General features: G+C 39.2%; 1 protein-coding gene across 3 annotated transcripts in view; it reads right to left on the bottom strand.

The window, feature by feature from the left end:
* Positions 1-19402, bottom strand: part of PDE7A (phosphodiesterase 7A) — a 58398-nt gene that overhangs the window by 19076 nt on the left and 19920 nt on the right. For 2 of the 3 annotated variants that reach the window (XR_013234125.1, XM_077352297.1), the window contains exons 3-4: positions 12517-12600; positions 2307-2458 (exon numbers count right to left, since the gene is read on the bottom strand). Coding sequence is in view for 2 of the 3 variants with exons in the window: in XM_077352297.1 (XP_077208412.1) it covers positions 2307-2458; positions 12517-12600 (236 nt within the window). In the remaining variant the exon portion in view is untranslated. The remainder of the gene's footprint in view (positions 1-2306; positions 2459-12516; positions 12601-19402) is intronic. The other variant, XM_077352298.1, reaches the window with a different exon arrangement.

The raw sequence follows: 19402 nt of genomic DNA, 5'->3' as shown, positions 1-19402 counted from the left end.
AGGAAGCAGTGACATATTCTATGTCTTTATTGAAGGGGTATTTCTTTCCTTTTCAAGAGAGTCTAGAAAAGTTTAAAAAAATAAAAATATCTATTCAGTAGCTCAAGAGTTACCCAGCTGCTAAGTTGTTAACATCTACTAAGTGTTTATTATAGGAATTGAACAAAACACTTCCAACTTATCTGGTTTAGGGCAACTAATGAGGTTCCACAGAGCATTTTGTTTGATATTATTCTGAACCAGCTTTGAAGTCATTCTGTCCAGCTTCATTATCTACCACCATTTGCAAAGCAAGTAATATTTGTTTTGTCTTTGAAGTGAACACTATTTTATCTATCTGTTTATTTCCCACAGTGCCAAAGAAGAATGTATCCTTCTTGTTACTGGTAAGAATTCCCTTTAAGCACCAATATTTAGTACAAGTAACTTACAGTGCAGTCCTGGGCAGAGTTACACTAGCCCAGGCTTTCTCAAACAGGGTTTTGTGAAACCCTGGGGTTTGTTGATGGCACTCGACGGTTTCCCAAATGGATAGTTAATTAATTTTTAATATATTTAATTTGAATCATAGAGTTGGAAGGGGCCACACAGGCCATCTAGTCCAACCCCCTGCTCAATGCAGGATCAGCCCAAAACATCTTAAAGCATCCAAGAAAAGTGTGTATCCAACCTTTGCTTGAAGACTGCCAGTGAGGGGGAGCTCACCACCTCCTTAGGCAGCCTATTCCACTGCTGAACTACTCTGACTGTGAAAAATTTTTTCCTGATATGTAGCCTATATCGTTGTACTTGTAGTTTAAACCCATTACTGCATGTCCTTTCCTCTGCAGCCAATGGGAACAGCATCCTACCCTCCTCCAAATGACAACCTTTCAAATACTTAAAGAGAGCTATCATGTCCCCTCTCAACTTCCTTTTCTCCAGGCTGAACATACCCAAGTCCCTCAACCTATCTTCATAGGGCTTGGTCCCTTGGCCCCAGATCATCCTTGTTCCTGTCCTCAGTACCCTTTCAATTTTATCTACATTCTTCTTGAAATGAGGCCTCCAGAACTGCACACAGTTCTCCAGGTGTGGTCTGACCAGTGGCGTATACAATGGGACTATGACATCTTGTGATTTTGATGTGATGCCCCTGTTGATACAGCCCAAAATGGCATTTGCCTTTTTTACCGCTGCATCACACTGCCTGCTCATGGTTAGCTTACAATCCACAAGTACCCCAAGGTCTCGTTCACATACAGTGTTACCTAGAAGCGCATCCCCCATCCAGTAGGCATGCTTTTTATTTTTCTGACCCAGATGCAGAACTTTACACTTACCTTTATTAAACTGCAACTTGTTCTCATTTGCCCATTTTTCCATTGTTTTCAGATCTCGTTGAACTCTGTATCTTCTGGAGTATTTGCTAGTCCTCCCAATTTGGTGTCATCTGCAAACTTGATAAATAGTCCCTCCACCCCCTCATCTAGATCATTAATAAATATGATAAAAAGTACCGGGCCAAGCACCGAGCCCTGAGGTACCCCGCTACTCACCTCCCTCCAGTCTGATGAAACACCATTGACAACAATATTGTTTCTCAATATTGTTGAGAAACCCTGAAACCATTTTCAGGCTTCAAGAAACCCCCAAAATTGCATGATCATGTAGAATACGGTTGGGAAGCATAGCTGGCCGACATGACTATATATGATCATATCATATCATCTGATAAATGTTTAGCAAATTGAACACAATGGGAAAATGGGCAAATGGAAAAATGGAACACAATGGAAAAATGGGCAAAGAACAAGATGCAATTTAATAAAGATAAGTGTAAAGTTCTGCATCTGGGTCAGAAAAATGAAAAGCATGCCTACTGGAAGTTGAGAGGGGACATGATAGCCCTCTTTAAGTATTTGAAAGCTTGTCATTTGGAGGAGGGGACACACAGTAATGGGTTTAAACTTCAAGTACAACGATATAGGCTAGATATCAGGAAAAAAAATTTCACATTCAGAGTAGTTCAGCAGTGGAATAGGCTGCCTAAGGAGGTGGTGAACTCTCCCTCACTGGCAGTCTTCAAGCAAAGGTTGGATACATACTTTTCTTGGATGCTTTAGGATGCTTATGGCTGATCCTGCGTTGAGCAGGGGGTTGGACTAGATGGCCTGTATGGCCCCTTCCAACTCTATGATTCTATGAAAAGTTGAGAAAGGCCTAAGCCCCTGGATTTCACTGTTAGTTAACTGCAGACCACAGCAAACAGAATTTTTTTTTTCAGGATAGACTAATAAGGCAGTTCTAAAAATTCATACACAAACCTTAGCTTGTCCATTATAATCATCATCTAAAATGTTTGAAGAACTTGGAAGAGTGATACCACGGAAGAAACGGGAAGATCTCAAGTACCGCTGGAAACTCAGCAACCTTCGGATATTTCTCGCAGACACAGAAACTTCAATTTCAGAATTTGCTGGGAAAGAAAAATGTAAAAAAAACCCTGAATATGTAATATATACACTACTATCATATGAACGGCAATATCAGTGACAATCATTTAGTGATATCTGTTCTACACATATTGTGTTGGATCCAGCAAAGAAAAAAAAAGGGGGGGACAGGGACATTTCAAATTACCACAAGTGCGGGAGATGAGAAAGTCTTTGCACCCCAGAAATTCTGAAATGGATCCAACAAATCAGTATGACCATTTTTTTTTTACAAAACAGAGATGATAGTTAAACATTGTGACATGTTTAAATCCCAAACACCTACTGCCACTGCAATTGGGGAAAAATTAGGATCTATTTTCTGAATCATCGCATGATAGAACAAAAGATTATTATTGAGATTATTATTGGATAAACAACAGAGATTATTATTGGATAAACATAGAAAACTCCCTATAAAGATTCAAAACTACAGTAGCGAATTAATTCTGTAGTGTTCGGTTTTGTTTCTGTTTTTTAAATACAAAAGATATTGGGGGGAGGGTAATGTCACATATAAAAGAGTAGGAAATTCCTGAATGCCACTGCAAAACTGATTTAATCCAGGTACTAAAAGGAATTTTAGAAGTGTTCTGGGGTCATTTTAATCAAGGTTAACAGACAAATAGTATGATGAATTATTTCTCTCTCTCTCTCTCTCTGTGTGCTCGCGCGTATTTGTTTGTCTGTCTGTCATAGTGTGTAATTCATACACAAATAGAAATGGCGTGTAGGAAGAAATGTATAATCCCAAAAGTTTCTCTCAATTCCTTAACCTGAGTAGTATTATACCTGCAATACAGAAAACACTCCATCTAGGGATGCCAGCTCTTGGTTGGGAAATGCCTGGAAACTTAAGTGGTGTAGCCAGGAATCGGCAAGATTTTGGGTGGGGAGGGATCTCAGCATTGTATAATGCTATGGAATCTATCCTCCAAAGCAGCCATTTTCTCCATGTGAACTGATCTCTTTAGCCTGGAGATGACCAGTAATTTGAAGTGGTCCCCAGGTTTTACTGGGGAGTGGCATCCCTAACTCCATCCCAAAGTGTTATTTCAGTTTCTCCATGTTTCTGCTGCATTCTCATGATCATTCTAATCACTGCTTACCTACTCATAGTAAAACCAGCAACAGAAGACATTATTATTCACAGATTTCCAGTTCAGGTAGACAATACTGCTTCACCTTTTATTTGCAGCCACCTAAGACCCTCTTACGTTTTTCTAGTTGAAATACATTTATCAACTCTAGAATCAAAACCACGTTTATTTATTATTATATTTATATACCACCCTCCCTTAAGGCTCAGGGCAGTTTGCATGAAACAGGGAAACAATACGGATAACTCAGTAATTATAAACAGTAACAATACAGTGATAACAAAAGAACAGTAGAACAATGGTGAACATCAATTCAGCTACAGCATACTGACGGCCCCATGGTTTTAGAAAATTCAGCGGTGGATTTCATGGGGGGGAAGGCATTGGGGCCAATGGAAGGTGACTTGTTCAGGTTAACCTCAAACATATAACTGGCAGAGGAGCTCCCTTTGCAGGCCCTGAGGAACTATTCAAGTTCTGTTAGGGCCCTGATCTCCTCTGGGAGCTCGCTCTACCAGGTGGGGACCAGGACAGAAAAAGCTCTGGCCCTGGTTGAGGTCAAGTGAGCTTCCTTGGGGCCAGGGATCACCAGGCAGTTGGAAGTAGCGGAGCATAAGGCTCTTTGAGGGGTGTAGGTAGAAAGGTGGTCCCTCAGGTAGACTGGGCCCAGACCATGTATAGCCTTAAAGGCGATTACCAGAACCTTAAGCCTGATCTGGAATTAGACTGGAAACCAGCGCAGCTGTTGGAGGATGGGCCGAATGTGGGACCTCCATGGTCTTGCTGTGAGGAACCTGGATGCTGCATTCTGGATAAGCTGTCATTTCTGGATCAAGATCAAGGTCAGGTCTGCGTAAAGCAAGTTTCATCTCCAAGGCACAAATGGCTATTTCTGTTACATCACAACCCTACACTAACATCTTTAAGAAAATCATTCTGCATTATTATTCCTGGAAAATTGTTATTACTGAACTTTTAACACCTACTGAGTTTACATTTAAGTACAGTTTACTTTTACTTAGCCAAATGATGTTCCCGGGAAAATATTTTTAAAAGAACACCCTAATGAAGTATATATTACCAGCAAACACACATCTTTACCAGATCATGACTTATCCCTTCCCTAAGCTCCCCTTTTCAAAATATTGACATTTCTAGAAAATACAGTCTTTCACCTGAGTTTAAAGATGTTTTGATCCTGAAGAGAGAATAAAGGCATCAACCATTGTTTGTTTGTTTTTAATGTAGAGTTTGAAATATTCTCTTGCTTTCCTTCTAGAACAAGTTTTTCTAAACTATATATGTAAGAGAAAAAGAATGACCATACTAACAGCAAAAGAAGGAGTTCTGGCTCCTAATGGTGTTCGCGCTCATAATTTCATGGTGTATTTCTGGGAGAGCTGAGCTTGTACAAAAGGGTTTCAAACCACTGTTTTGATATGAAAGGGTTTTTCAGACTTAGAAAGTAGCAGCAAGAGCACATCATCAAAGGAACAACAGTTAGAAAAGGAAGAGACAGGAGGAAAAGTTTACCTCAAATATAACAACTTCTGGATTTCACATCATCAAGTAGATTGTTTTAAAAGTAGAGTTGCCAGGTCCTGCCTCTGGCCACAAATGGGGAAAGGCAGGGTAAGATTGAAAGAGATCCAGGAGATGTGGGGATGGAGCCTGGGGAAACAGGGACCTCAGTGTGGTACAATGCCAGAGAATCCACCCTCCATTGCATCTATTTTCTCCAGGGAAACTGATCTTTATAGTCTGCAGAAGAGGTATAATCCTGGTGGATCGCAAAGTCCTACCAAGAATCCTATTTAAAAGGTAGAGTTCACACATTCTTATAATTCCTATGCTACACCTCAGCTGGTATTTCTGAGATCAAGCCAGATTTTCATTAATTTTGTTTATATGCAGTTCTGCTTTCCGAACAGCCAGTATTGTTGGCATGATTATAAACCTTCTTAATGATATCCAGCAGTAGAAAAAGTGCTGTGACCACCACAATATCTAGTACCAGTGAAAATGCAACCATATATAAAGTCAAGTACCTTAACCTCTTGGCCACAACCCCAAAACTATGATACAAAAGCTTTTAAAACTCTCCCAGAAGTGACTCATTTATCCTATGCATATTTCCTTTTTGCCAACAACAGAAGCAGTCAGATTACTAAATGCAACACATCATTTTCAGTTCCTGAAATGAAATTCTAGTTTAACCAAAAATATAATGAATTCTGATTTTTTTTTTGAAAAAATATAAAATACATTGACTACGGCTGAAGCAATATCTGTTTTACATCATTATATTTTTGCCCCTTTTAGGAAAAAATGGGTTTTGACCAATGCACAGTCAAATCCTGACAGTAAAAGCCTAGTGCTCAGATAACCAAGAAATGTATATAATGATGGTGCCAACCAAAGTACTCGTTTGCAGTTAGCTAGCTCCCTGTAGCTATGCCATAATCATTATTTAATACATTTATATTTGCAAGGTATGGCCTAAGCACTATAATATTCCCCAAAGATGCTTAGCCATTTACTGATCCAGTCAATTAATTTCTAGACTTATGGATGAATAATTAGAGGAATAACATAAATCCCTTAATTTCTGCCTTCCCTGGTTGCTATTTAAATAGAATTAAACTAGAAGTCTGAAACCCTAGTTTCTTTGTCCAATTTAACATTTTAATGCAATATCAGTAAGAACTGCTGTGTGCATTGGAATTTGCTCTTCAGCTACAGTTTTTCAGGAAAATTTCAAGGCAGGCTTGCAAAATATTCTCAGCAAGTTTGAAGTATACATTAAGTTCTGTAACAGCTTTTGAGATTCCTACATTCCAAGTTGTTTGGTGGTTAGCAAAGACCTAATGAATTATGTAAGACTGGGTGTAGAGTAAGTATATTACTATATTCCCGTGCATCTGAGCACTGTAATGGGCTGCTTATAATAAGGCAATGTACAAAAGTGAAAAGCTAGAGTATATTTTGACAAATTATTGTCAAAGAAAGAATTGGCAACTACTTCCTACACAATACTCGTTTTAAAAATCCTGGGAACAATTTACTAGACAACTTATGACAGCTTTCCCCCCCCCCCAATCTTTCACTGTATGAAAATCATAATACAAGAAGGATTTAATCTCTATCTGCATCCACTTACAGTTAAGTGCAACATTATTTAGACAAGAACACATGCATAAAAACTGAAGTCGTGGTATCATCAATCTATATATAGAACTAGCTTCAAAGCCCATTGCTAAAAACAAGCCTTGAAAGGGCCACCTTCCCTGGGCCAGGCAGCTTAAGGTGACTTTGGGCCGCAGCCCGCAGCCGGATCAAGTGGGGTGGGCAGGGGCTGGCCAGCTCGTTAGCAGGCCTGGAACAGAACTCGTTAGCAGGCCCTGCCTAGCTGGCCGGGAGGCCCTCGTTAGCAGGCCCTGTTTAGCAGGCCCTCCATCACAACCCTTTGCCCAGGGCCCTCTCCCCTTACCTGCTGCTGGCTCCAGGCAAAGAGGCTAGAGTCCAGGGACAGAGGGTGGGAGTTGCAGGGGCAGGGCCAATCAGGTCTCTATTCCAACTTGGACAGCCGGACACATCCCACCGCCCAGGCTGTTTCACAAATATATAGAGGAACCATGGATAAGGATAGCTGTGTTTGGCCCCCATCAGTGGATGTCTAAATCCATGTTTTTTGGCCACAATAACAATAAGCATATTTTTCCTAAAAATTTGGGAGATACAATAATTTCCCAGGTTGCAGAAAAATCTGAAATCACACACACATACAAACACAAAATACATGGAGGGTTTAAATCCCACCCACACCTGCAGAGAAGCTCCAAGCCATGGCAAACAATGGCAATAGCTCCAGGCCTGGCAGATGCCAGGAGCTAATTTAGCCTTGGAGTATTTCCAAAGTACTGTTGTGACCAGAGTGAAAAGTGGGTGGGGCCTGGAGTGGCACCAGATTCAGAAATGCACAGGAGATGGGATTGCCCATTTGCGAGTTTTGCAGAAGCCCCCCTTGTATATTCTAATTCAAAATATGGCCAAATCTGCGCATCCAGAGACTTAAATTCAGAGACTGGAGCCAAGACAGATCTTTCTATGAACCTGATAAAAAGGCTAGATTTGTAGAAAAATCTGAAATCTATAAAAGTAATACCTTGGGCGTTAATCCTCCCAAGCTAACAAACGCTATGTGTGGCTTTAAAAAAAATGAATGCCTTCAGTGGCCACTGCTAGGTAACCATAGCAATACTACCAGGTTTCAAGCCTTGGTTTCTTTCATCAAAAGACAGGGAGAGGGTGGTGAATTTCCTGCATTCTGTAGGGAGTTGGACTAGGTGGCCCTGGAAGTCCCTTCCAACTCTATGATTTGATCTTTAAGGGAGGATTCATTGGATCCAGACTTCGTAGCAGCTATTGTGTGACTTCTTACCACATGACTTGCATGACTCACCCAGAACTCTTTGCTACTGTTCAACAGCAGCCACTGCATGAAAGCCAATGTGGTATAACAGTTATAGCTGCAAACTAGGATCTGGGAGATCCAGGTTTGAATCTGCCATGGAAACTCATGGGTGTGACTCTGGTCCAGTCAAACAATCCTGTTGTTGTGATGATAAAATGGAGGAAGGAAGAATTATCTAAGCTACTTTGGGTGTCTGTTGAAGAAAAAGGAGGGATATAAATGAATAAATACTATAGCTAATAAATCTATAGAAAATGATTCATCAGTTACATTTAATGGCAAAATTAATTGCCAAAGTATACAAGTAATATTCTGGACTCTGCTAGTATTGCAACACAGAATTAGCTGATTTTATTCACATGTGGAGTTTTGCACCAGAGCTATTTCATTTTGGGAAAAGGTTGCTTTTTTGATGAGTGTTGGTTTGGAAAGTACCAAAGAAAATAATCCAGAATGCCTGTAATTGAATTATATAGCAAGAGTTCCAACTAGGTTTCAAGATTTAGCCTTATATGAGTCACCTATACACACTTCCCCATTCTGAGGTAAATTTTCCTTCCAAAATGAAAGTTTGTTTAGTCAGAGACTGGACTAGACTAGCAACATGGTTTTCTTTGTTATAAAAATGTTCAGTGACCCGCCCTGTCACTATTAGATCTTTTTAGCTTTATTCAGTCCTAGAACTTTTGGGGAAGGTATAGAGCAGTGGTCCCTAACCCCTGGTCTGGGGACCTCGTCCTCCTCCCCAGCTGCTGCCTCGGAGGCTGCCCTACCACTCTGCTGCCGGCTCACCTTTGGTGCTCTCCAGCGGCCGCCATGACTGGGGCTCCCCCTTGGTGTGGCACTGCCAGCTGCTGCTGGCAGCGCTCCCCAGCAGGCCGTGGGAAGTCAGGGGCGCCGGCGGGAAAGGGGCGCCGGCGGGAAAGCAAGCAGAGCAGGGGCTCAGGCGGCGGTGACGACGTCCCTTGGCAAAAGGCTACCCCCCCGGGCCTCAGTAAAATTGTCAAACGTTGACCGGTCCCCGGTGATAAAAAGGTTGGGGACCACTGGTATACAGCCTTTATCAGAATGACACTGAGGCTTTTTTACCAACAAACAAAGTTAAAGATTTTATTTTACAAAGAGGGAAAGATTAGCTGGATGAGGACTCAAGCTTCTTTATACAAATTAGTTATTTTACAGGTTCTAGTTCTTAGTTACAGGCCTTTTTTTAGACATTCATAGGCTTTTCATTCAGTTGTTAAGAATTCTTTTAAACAGAACATTTGTTATTGTGTGTATCCCAAACCCCCTTTTTTTTTTTTGCTTTTGTGTCTTTTATTTGAAATTCCCCTGAATTCCCCTGGTTCCTAGAATGTGGGCATTCTTAGCTTGTACAACCACTTTCTCCCTTCTTAGGTGAATCAGTATCCCACTGCCTATTGAGATAACTGAAGCGCTTTCTCACACATACCTGATTTCCCTTTAGTAACTAGCACAGATCCTCCTTCTCTTCCTCAGAAGGATTCTCCTTCCAATCTGACCTAATTTGGGAGTTAATACCTCACTGCCAAAATTCCCACTGCCAAATAACTTCCCTAGTTGTCCAGACACTGTGTAGATTAGCTATCAGTAGTAAATTCAGTTCTCTCATTAGTTTCTAGTGATCAACTAAGATTGTGTCAGAATCAGAATAGACGAAGCATGCCACCCATACATAGAATCATAGAGTTGGATGGTACCTCCTGCACAATGCAGGAATTCACAACTACCTGTTCACCCACAGTGACTCCAATTTCATGCCCAAGTGAACCCTCCACCAAAAGTCTCTACAATCCAGCCTGGCCTGGAGGAAATTCACCTATCATCCTACAGTGGCAATGAGCAATCCCAATGGGTATGCAAGGCCACAAGAGACAAGCACTGGCACATCCCTTCCTGCCAACCCAGTCACAATCTGCCTAAGTTCATAAAATCAACATTTCTGTGAGATGACTACCTAGCCTCTGCTTAAAAACTTCCAAAGAAGGAGAACTCACCACCTCCCGAGGAACCCGCTCTAATTGTCAGGAACTACTTGTTTAGCCGAAAATTCTTTTGAATTAATTTAAACCTATTGGTTCTCGTCCCTCTGGGGCAACAAAAACTAACTCTGCTCCATCTTCTATATGACAGCCTCTCAAGTGTTTGACAATGGTTATCATATCACCATATATATCATATTAGAGCCTCTTGTGGCGCAGAGTGGTAAGGCAGCTGTCTGAAAGCTTTGCCCATGAGGCTGGGAGTTCAATCCCAGCAGCCGGCTCAAGGTTGACTCAGCCTTCCATCCTTCCGAGGTCGGTAAAATGAGTACCCAGCTTGCTGGGGGGTAAACGGTAATGACTGGGGAAGGCACTGGCAAACCACCCCGTATTGAGTCTGCCATGAAAACGCTAGAGGGCGTCACCCCAAGGGTCAGACATGACCCGGTGCTTGCACAGGGGATACCTTTACCTTTACCTTTATCATATCACCTTTTAGTTGCCTTCTCTCCAGGCTAAACAGACCAAGCTCCCTCAATCTTTCCTCATATGACTTGGTCTCCAAACCCCTCACCATCTTTGTAGCCCTCCTCTGGACACACTCCAGTTTCTCTACATCTTTCTTCAGTTATTTTATTTATTTGTGGTGCCCAAAACTGAACACAATGCTCCAAGTGAGGTCTAATCAGAGCGAAGTAAAGTGATATCACCTCGTGTGATCGGTACACTATACTTCTTTTAATGCAGCCCAAAATCCCATTTGCCTCTTTAGCTACCAAGTCACACTGCTGACTCATGTTCAGTGTATAGTCTAAGACCCCCCAGATTAAATAGTACTGCCAAGACAAGTCTCAGCCTTCCTATAGTGATACATTTGATTTATCCTACCTAAATGCAGAATTTTACATTTTTCACTGTTAAAATTCATTTTAGCCCAGTTTTCCAGCCTGTCAAGACCATCCTGTATCCTGATTCTGCCTTCTGGTGTGTTAGCTATACCTCCCAGTTTAGTATCATCTGCAGGTTTAATAAGCACCCTCTCTATTCTTTCATCTAAATGATTTATGAATATGTTGAACAACACAGGGCCCTGGTCAGAACCTTGAGGCACTCCACTTGTCACTCCTCTCCAAGAAGAAGGCAACCATTTACAAGCACCCTTTGCATGCGAGCTGTCAACGAATTCTCGATCCACCTAACAGTAATAGGATCCATACTGCATTTATCAACTTGCCAATAAGAATATCATATGAAACCTTATCAAAAGCCTTAATGAAATCAAGTTAAACAATGTCCATAGCATTCCTATGATCTAGTAAGGTAGTCACTCTGCCATCATTCACCCACCCACACAAAACAGTGCTCCAACCAAAACTGACCCCATGTTGTGATATTGCTAAAAGGAGTTTCCCAGTCAGAATTTCCCTAAGCATGAATGCAAAGAGAGTCAGAATACATAACTTTGCTGAAATTTAAGAATTAAAACATTTTAAAAACTGCCTTCTTTTGATAATTTAAACCATTCTGAGTGGTTAGTCAGAGCTTGGAGAGATTTTATTGGCAGATGGATTCTCAGGCAGGGAGGCTACCATCTTTATGGTGTTATTTCCTGGCCTCAACTGTATGCCTGATGGAATAGCTCCATCTTGCAGGCCTTCCAGAATTACTTAAAATTCCAAAGGGTCCTGATCTTACCAAAATGGTCCAGGCCATTTTATCTCTTTGGGGCCAGGGACCCTGAGCAGATTTGAGTTGCTCAATCTTAACACTCTATGGGGGGCATAGCAGAAAAGGCTATCTCATACATACAAAGATCCTGTATCATTTAGGGCTTTGAAAGTGACAATCAGAACTTTGAACCTGATCTTGATACCGTCTCCAGTCTGGAGCCGGTGCAATATGTGTTCTCCATTGGATCCTTGTAATGACCTGAGCTGCTGCATTCTGGACCAGTTGGAATTTCCAGAGCACCTTCAAGGGAACTGCATAGAGCCAGTTACAGAAGTGTAGTCTGGAGGTGACCACTGCATGGGATCAGGTGTCAATAGGTAAGATAATGTTTTATCCATGATTACCATACTGTTATGTCCTATCCACAATTATCATATGGATATGATATTGGTAAATAGGTATTAGTGCTTATAATAGTTAAGTGATCATGAATAAGGTTTCATAAAACAAGATCCAGCATTCTATTTAGCCAAGTATACAGCATGCTAGAGAATCTGAATGTTTCACTTGTGCCGAGAGCATTGTATTTTCACCATAGTATCATGTGGATTTAGAAAAGTATTGTGCTGTCCTGCATATTATATATGCATAATTTTTGAAGCAGAAATTATTACTTTTGCAGGAAATTAAGGAAAATGTTAATTTCCATTTTAAAACCAGTCAAGTGCTTGAAGCCCGCTGCCAAAAACAAATGGTATTCTTCAATATTTTTCGGCTATTATTTAAATACTTACAGTGAAAAATACGGAAATCAATGTATGGATGAGAACCTCTTCTCTCTGTTTCAAATCCTGCCCGACTTCTTACTCGTACATCTCCTAGAAATAGGGTCAAGAGTGAAATACACCATGTCGAAGATCTACAGAGAAAATTGCAACTGAGTACAGCTGCAATGTGTATATGTATGTCGTGTAACAATCATACAATAAACCTATTGAATATCTATTATCTGATATTTTGAAATAAAGTTTGAAGACTATTCAAGCTTGCAATTCCATGCTCTTCATTAGACTGTTTCCTGCCTTAGCATACAGCTAAACGCATAAGTACTTTGATAAAGTTGCATCTCTTAAGCTACATCATTATACAGGAAGAAGTGTTAGAACTTTAATTTTGCTCCCTGGTACCATAACATTGTCCAAAACTGTCAGTTAAGCTATAACAATCTAACATTATCATTTTTTACAATTATAATTGTTGCCAAAGATTACTAACTTCAGCTCTTTGAATATTACACGGGACTGTATTAAAATACCAAAATTTAGTATTAACAGTCTAGGGATTAAAATGTTTTTTCTACTTCAGCCAAGCAATAGCCTCAAGTAGGTATTATTATTAAAAATATTTACATCACTTATTGATTTGGAATTCTGAGAAGATCACAGCTCTATTTAAAAGCTTTGCAAGATTCCCCAAAATCCTGTACACCTAAGGAAGGTATTACATTATTAATATTTTATATTTGAACTATAGGCCAATCAAACAGTTATACAACTGCTTTTTTTCAGTATTCAAATTTGTGCTGCCTGACAGAAATGTAAAGGCCAAATGGGTTGACTTCTGATAGAGTTTTTTGTCATTGCTTTTTTTAATGTTCCAATTTTGGGACACTTTGGGGAACACTGACCAAGAAAAAAAACCTGTTACAAAATCCTTTTAGAATGAGTGAAATGCTTCTTAAGCAAGGATTTTTCTTAATACATACAGCCTGAAAAACCCCTCAGACATTTTCAATTTCTGCAACAAAAAAATTTGGAAATCTCAGGAGACACAAAAACCCTACAATTTTTCCCATTTTAGAATGACATTAAAGGCAACGTTTTATTCAAAATGTATAGTATAAATTGCATTAGAAAATAATCACCTATTTATAACTATGAACATATACAACTTCTTCAATAATATATTATGTATTTAAGAGTAAATAATTCTGGCAACAATTAATATGCTATTATGTGCTTGGAGTTTTCAATATTATGAAGCTTAATATCAAAATATGCCAATAATGCTAAACATTGTGAGTGTATGAGCTTGATTCCATCCAATGATTATACTTCTGTTTACTACAGAAATTGTTTTCTATCTTCAAGTTTTATTTCCTACCTCTCAGGTGACAAAACTGAAACAGATGTGCTATGAGATATATTTAGGGTGCAGATGTTGGCAACTCAAGCATTGGGGAAACTTTCTATTTTTTCTTATATACAAAGACTGCACTTTTAAATTTCATAAATATGACAAATAGTACAATTTTATATACTAAGTTCAAAGTGGTACATATTATGTCATTAAATTAGTAAAAGTAGTTTGGGTTTGCTCAAGGATTGCATAATTTCAAATTTTTTTTAAAAATTCTATTTTTCTGAAGAAACTGGAACCCCCTATTAAATATTTCCACAATTTTTACATTTCTGCTGACTGTATTTTCTGAACAGAGCTATTTTGAGAAGTCTGTAGAGTTCCTGAAGATACTGTATGCCTTTCCAGTTTGTGTTTTAAACTGTAAATATAATACAGATCTTGCAGAATCAAATTTTGTATGCTGCAAGGGTCTTCTGTGAGATTACAGTTACCGTCAAAAAACTGCATAATATTCCTAGAAAATTGTCCTATTTTAGTTTCTTACTGTACATGAACTCTTGAGTTTCATGAAACTCAAGATAATTTGGAGAACTAAAGGTAGACCCCAGGATGCAATACAAGATTAAATAAGCATTGAAAGTACATCCGGTATGCAAGTAAAACACCATGTAGAACAGCAACAGACTCAGCATTACATTTACATGCAACTGCTAGAACCTAAGGAGCTGCACACACTCGAGGATTTTCACACCTATCCTTCCTGCTACAAGCAAAATTCTATCCCCCCTCTAAAAGCCACTCCCAAAGCTGAGGGGCTCATACAGCATAGAGTGGGAAAGGCTGCCTTCAAATCGTAAAAAAATTTTATTCTGAGTGACTAATACAGTTATTCAAGTCTGATGAGAAAATATTTTACATAATTCACAGGTTGCTCTGCTTTACACACAGGACAACATCAAAGACAGAGGAAAACTCACATGTAGCATTTACATGATGCGGCATCTCCAATCTATATGTCTGAATCTTTTGCCAGTGCCATTTGCACAAACATATCTTAAGAAGCACATCCACAAATTTGCCCTATCATGATTACTCCAAAGCAATAGATATGTGGCTTCAGCAGTGGTATCTATCACACTGCTATAATTTGTGGAGTTCCAGCAGAAAAGGGCAACTATATAATGAAGTGTTCCAAAACTCCACATGATGCTATTGAGTGTTCATGCTATTACTACCCACAGATGAATCTAGATGCAATCCCGTTACATCTGAATGAATCCCAAATAGTTACAAGAAATGAACTCAACCACAGGCAATAAGACATTCATAGATAACTTTTAATTATGATTCTAAGGATTATTACTTGACAGCTTGGCATTTGACAACTTGAAATTTGGAGTATGCCGCTGCTTGACTGTTATAGTTATTTTCCCCATGATTGGTAAAAAGTATACTGCAAAAAAGCTTCAAAATTCAAGGATCACTCCTGTTCATACTTGAAAAATGGATCCTATATCTATTAACTTGAAATACTGCCACAGAACAAATCAAATGAGGTCTAAGTGAAATTGGTTCCCAGAAATTAGTACTTACAGCAATGATTTTAAGTCTCATTTAGTCAGATTCTCCTTCAAGAATTAATAAGCATATTATAGCATCTATCATACCGTCTAGGAACAGCCACAACACAGTTTTTCTTACTACTTCAAAAAGAAATGGCCTGCACAATTCTTAGAGCTCTACAGTCACTCTCCCATCTATTCAGGTCTTCAGGTCAATCCTCGCTAAGAATCCATTATTTGAGGTGGTAAGAAAATCCAGCAGGAAAAGTAAGAACCTAAAGGTAAACTTCCCATCATAATGGAGTACTTTATCAAAGGTCTGGTAAGGTCTCTCTCTCCTGACTTTTAGGAAGAAATATAAAGTATATCATTTTGAATTGGTTTTTGAAAGCCAGTTATGTTTCTGCTGTTTGTTTTTAATGAGAAAACTTTATCAAACTGTTTTTATTATTAATAACCAGCCGAAGTACTGAATTTGTAAGATATTCAAAAGTATTGCTTAAGTTTAGAATGCCAACAAGAATGCTTTGCTCAGCATCATATTAAGTTTCCATTTATGGGACTATAAAAAAAACAAGTCATTAGAATAGTTAACATGCTCTTGACTTAGGAACAGGGTAGCAGCTGCCTTTATCACATTTTATATTTCCCTATATATGATTTCCTCGCTTACCCATGAATCTCACTGGGTGACCTTAGGCCAGTTGCTCTCTTTGTAGTCAAAAAGGAGAAATCTTATATAGGGAAGTATAAAATGTGATACAAATAATGTGGTGGATCAAATCAGCTTTTCCATAGACAAAAAAGGGAGGAAGGTTCCTCTCCAACTACCCAAAAAAGGCATGCTGGGATCATGAGACCAGCATGGACAAAGGCTATGAGACAGGCCTATAGTAAAAGCAGGAGCACTGGTTGAGGTTGAATGAAAAACTGGTTGTATCCACACCAATAATGTTAGTTCCTCAGCCCATTTCATACTTTGATTGGGGGGGGGGTTACTACTATTATTGTATTATCGTTCACCTGCTGATTTCATGCTATATTTTTTTATATGTACCATCACCCCTAAGAAGGCATTCTTTGAAACGCATTAGGCAGCATATCTGTATCAACAGACTCCTTTAATTTGAGATTCACATTTCATATTACTTCTCTGATTTAGAGATCTACATCTACGTAGAAAGAAGTTACAAAAAATTTTTCCCTACCATGCCCTTTCCAACTGAACTCCCTTTGTGCCCCCAAATTTCCATGTTGACCATCACTGGACCCCCAAACAAAATACTGAACACAGGGAATCAGGCAAAAATTGCTTCATCTTGTGACTTAAAGTGTGTGGCACTCATGCATGAAAATGCAATTTCACCCAATTATTCCCTGTTAAATGCAGCCCCCCTACCAATACAGTGTCTTGTTGATAGAGATCTGACCCCTAAATACAGGATTTTGTGTACATGGAGATGCTTTGGAAAGGGAAATGCAAGGGAGACCTTTGTCTTGGTGTGACTGGATCCAATCACACCAAGACCTTCCTAATCCCCCACAGCCAGGAAAGCTGATTTCTGGAACAGTGAGATTCTCATAAAGCCACAAGTCAATGGGCTGCAGTGAGTGACTATGTAGCAAAATCACTCCCATTTCTCTTCCATCAATCCAGTCAGTTTGTTGCACTCTACATGTAGAGACAGAGAAAGGGATGAAAGAGTTTAAAACTATCTGGTCCAGATTAGACTGCTAGTACAGGTGGCCAAACTGAGGGAACAATGCTCATGACCTATGTGAAAAAGGGGTAACATCACAGAAGTTATGAACAGAGATAAATAAATCAGGGCAATGAATGCTGCTTTATGCTATAGAATGAGCAATATCTCATTATTCCCTACCACTATCTTAAGTATATTCAATTAAATGGGCTGCATTGCTTGGATTAGAATTGAGAAGTTTAAAAAAATCAATATTTCCAAACCCATAACCAAACACAATAGAACCTATATTCATTTACTGCAGGGACTATATTAATTTCGTGCAGGGACTGACAACTGGCAATCAAGGGACTTAATTTGCAGAAGCTGATCCAAACATCTCCCCAAATCCCAAGGACCTTGTTCAATATGAACCCAGCTACATTCTATTTTATGAGGTGAAACAAAGGGCTCTTTAGCAGCCCTTTCACCTGTGTGATCAGTAACCACATTTTGGCAGTTCTGGTGCTTAAGAGTCAGCATCTGCAACGTATTACCAGATGACACAAAGATACTTGATTCCTGTTGGCACTACTGTTTATATTGGGATTGGGAATAGTAAACCACCCCTTGCTTGAACCTCAGTTCATAAAATAATAAGACCCTATATCCCTTCCAATTCAGGCTAGTTCCCAATTCAAACTATAGCCCTACAGAAGATGTTGTTATTGGGATTTAAAACATTTGTAACCCCTTATAATCAATTCCCAGTTTGGATATTATTTTCACCTAAGAACATCCAGATACTATTTTCCCTCTATCATACAGTATCAAAATAATAAGGCATGGTTCCATTTTGTCTCTTCTTCATTCAAACACCTGTCAATAGGTTGAATCCTATGAACCTATTAAAACCTCTTGTGGTGCAGAGTGGTAAGGCAGCAGACATGCAGTCTGAAGCTCTGCCCATGAGGCAGGGAGTTCAATCCCAGCAACCGGCTCAAGGTTGACCCATCCTTCCAAGGTTGGTAAAATGAGTACCCAGCTTGCTGGTGGGTAAACGGTAATGATTGGGGAAGGCACTGGCAAACCACTCCATATTGAGTCTGCCATGAAAACGCTAGAGGGTGTCACCCCAAGGGTCAGACATGACCCAGTGCTTGCACAGGGGATACCTTTACGTTTTTATGAACCTATTAAAGTCTTCATCGAACATGAAGATCTTTCCTCCAGCTGAACATGCCCTTAAACTGCTTTAATTAGAAAGAAAGATTAAATCTCAGTGGAAGATAACATTACATTAACTGTATATTCCCCCTTAACATACCATTCATAGTTCAACTGTTATATTGTTACAGAATCTTATCCAATTACGTCAAAGGATGTCATCTACATTAAATACTAACCTTGAATTTCTCCCTGACTTACAATTTCATTTGCTAATCAGAAGACTAAGCAGCTAAGCATTTTATCATATACAAGCCTGAAAGAATTAAGCATTTTAAAAATTGCTTTCAGAACCAGGCCAAATGTTAGAAACTTATTTTGAAGGACTAATATGATGAATGACATCTTAACCAAATTTTTCATCTGCAATATAACAAGTACAACATAAACTAATGTCCAAAGCTGGACTACCTAAAATGGGAACATGACCTATCTTTTTAGACTACTGATACCAAGGGATGTTATTTAAGCCCTTTGGGGGAATGGCAATGTAAGATTTTAAAAATAAATAAATAAATAAATAAAGCCTGACATTTCTTCTTAAGAAGAAAATGAGCAGGAAGGCCAGAGGCTGCAAAGCAACAGAGGTCTAGCTAGGACTACTGAAGTTTCCCAGTTTTGCAAACAGGGTGCTATTCTAAAGAGGGTATGTATAAAAGGATGGGAACCGATCTGAATGAGACAAGATATAAATATAAGCATTAAAATAATTTTGTATTCTATGGAGACGAAGAACAGTAGCCACATATGACTTGGAATAAGACTTTCAGTCCTCGCCATTTTTAAAGTACCACCTATTTGACTGCTTTTCTCACTGAAGAGAGGATGTTACAATAGATTACTAACTCTATCAAATATAGATTAGGATCCATGAGTAACAAATAGGGGACCTTCAATAGCTCTTCAATGGTAATTTTACTTTAGGATTCAATGGTCTGAAAGTTTACCAATAAATATGAGCTGATGGCCAGTAAAAGATTTCAAGTATCCAGATTATACCTTTCTTAATTCTGGTTAACATTTGTGAAAAGCAACTGGAATCATTTTGACACTGAAACTCTTCTCAT

This window comes from Paroedura picta, chromosome 9 (genome assembly GCF_049243985.1).
Source record: "Paroedura picta isolate Pp20150507F chromosome 9, Ppicta_v3.0, whole genome shotgun sequence".
NCBI lineage: Eukaryota > Metazoa > Chordata > Lepidosauria > Squamata > Gekkonidae > Paroedura > Paroedura picta.
The sequence above is the reverse complement of the archived record's forward strand: the minus strand, read 5'-3'. Positions and strand labels throughout refer to the sequence as shown.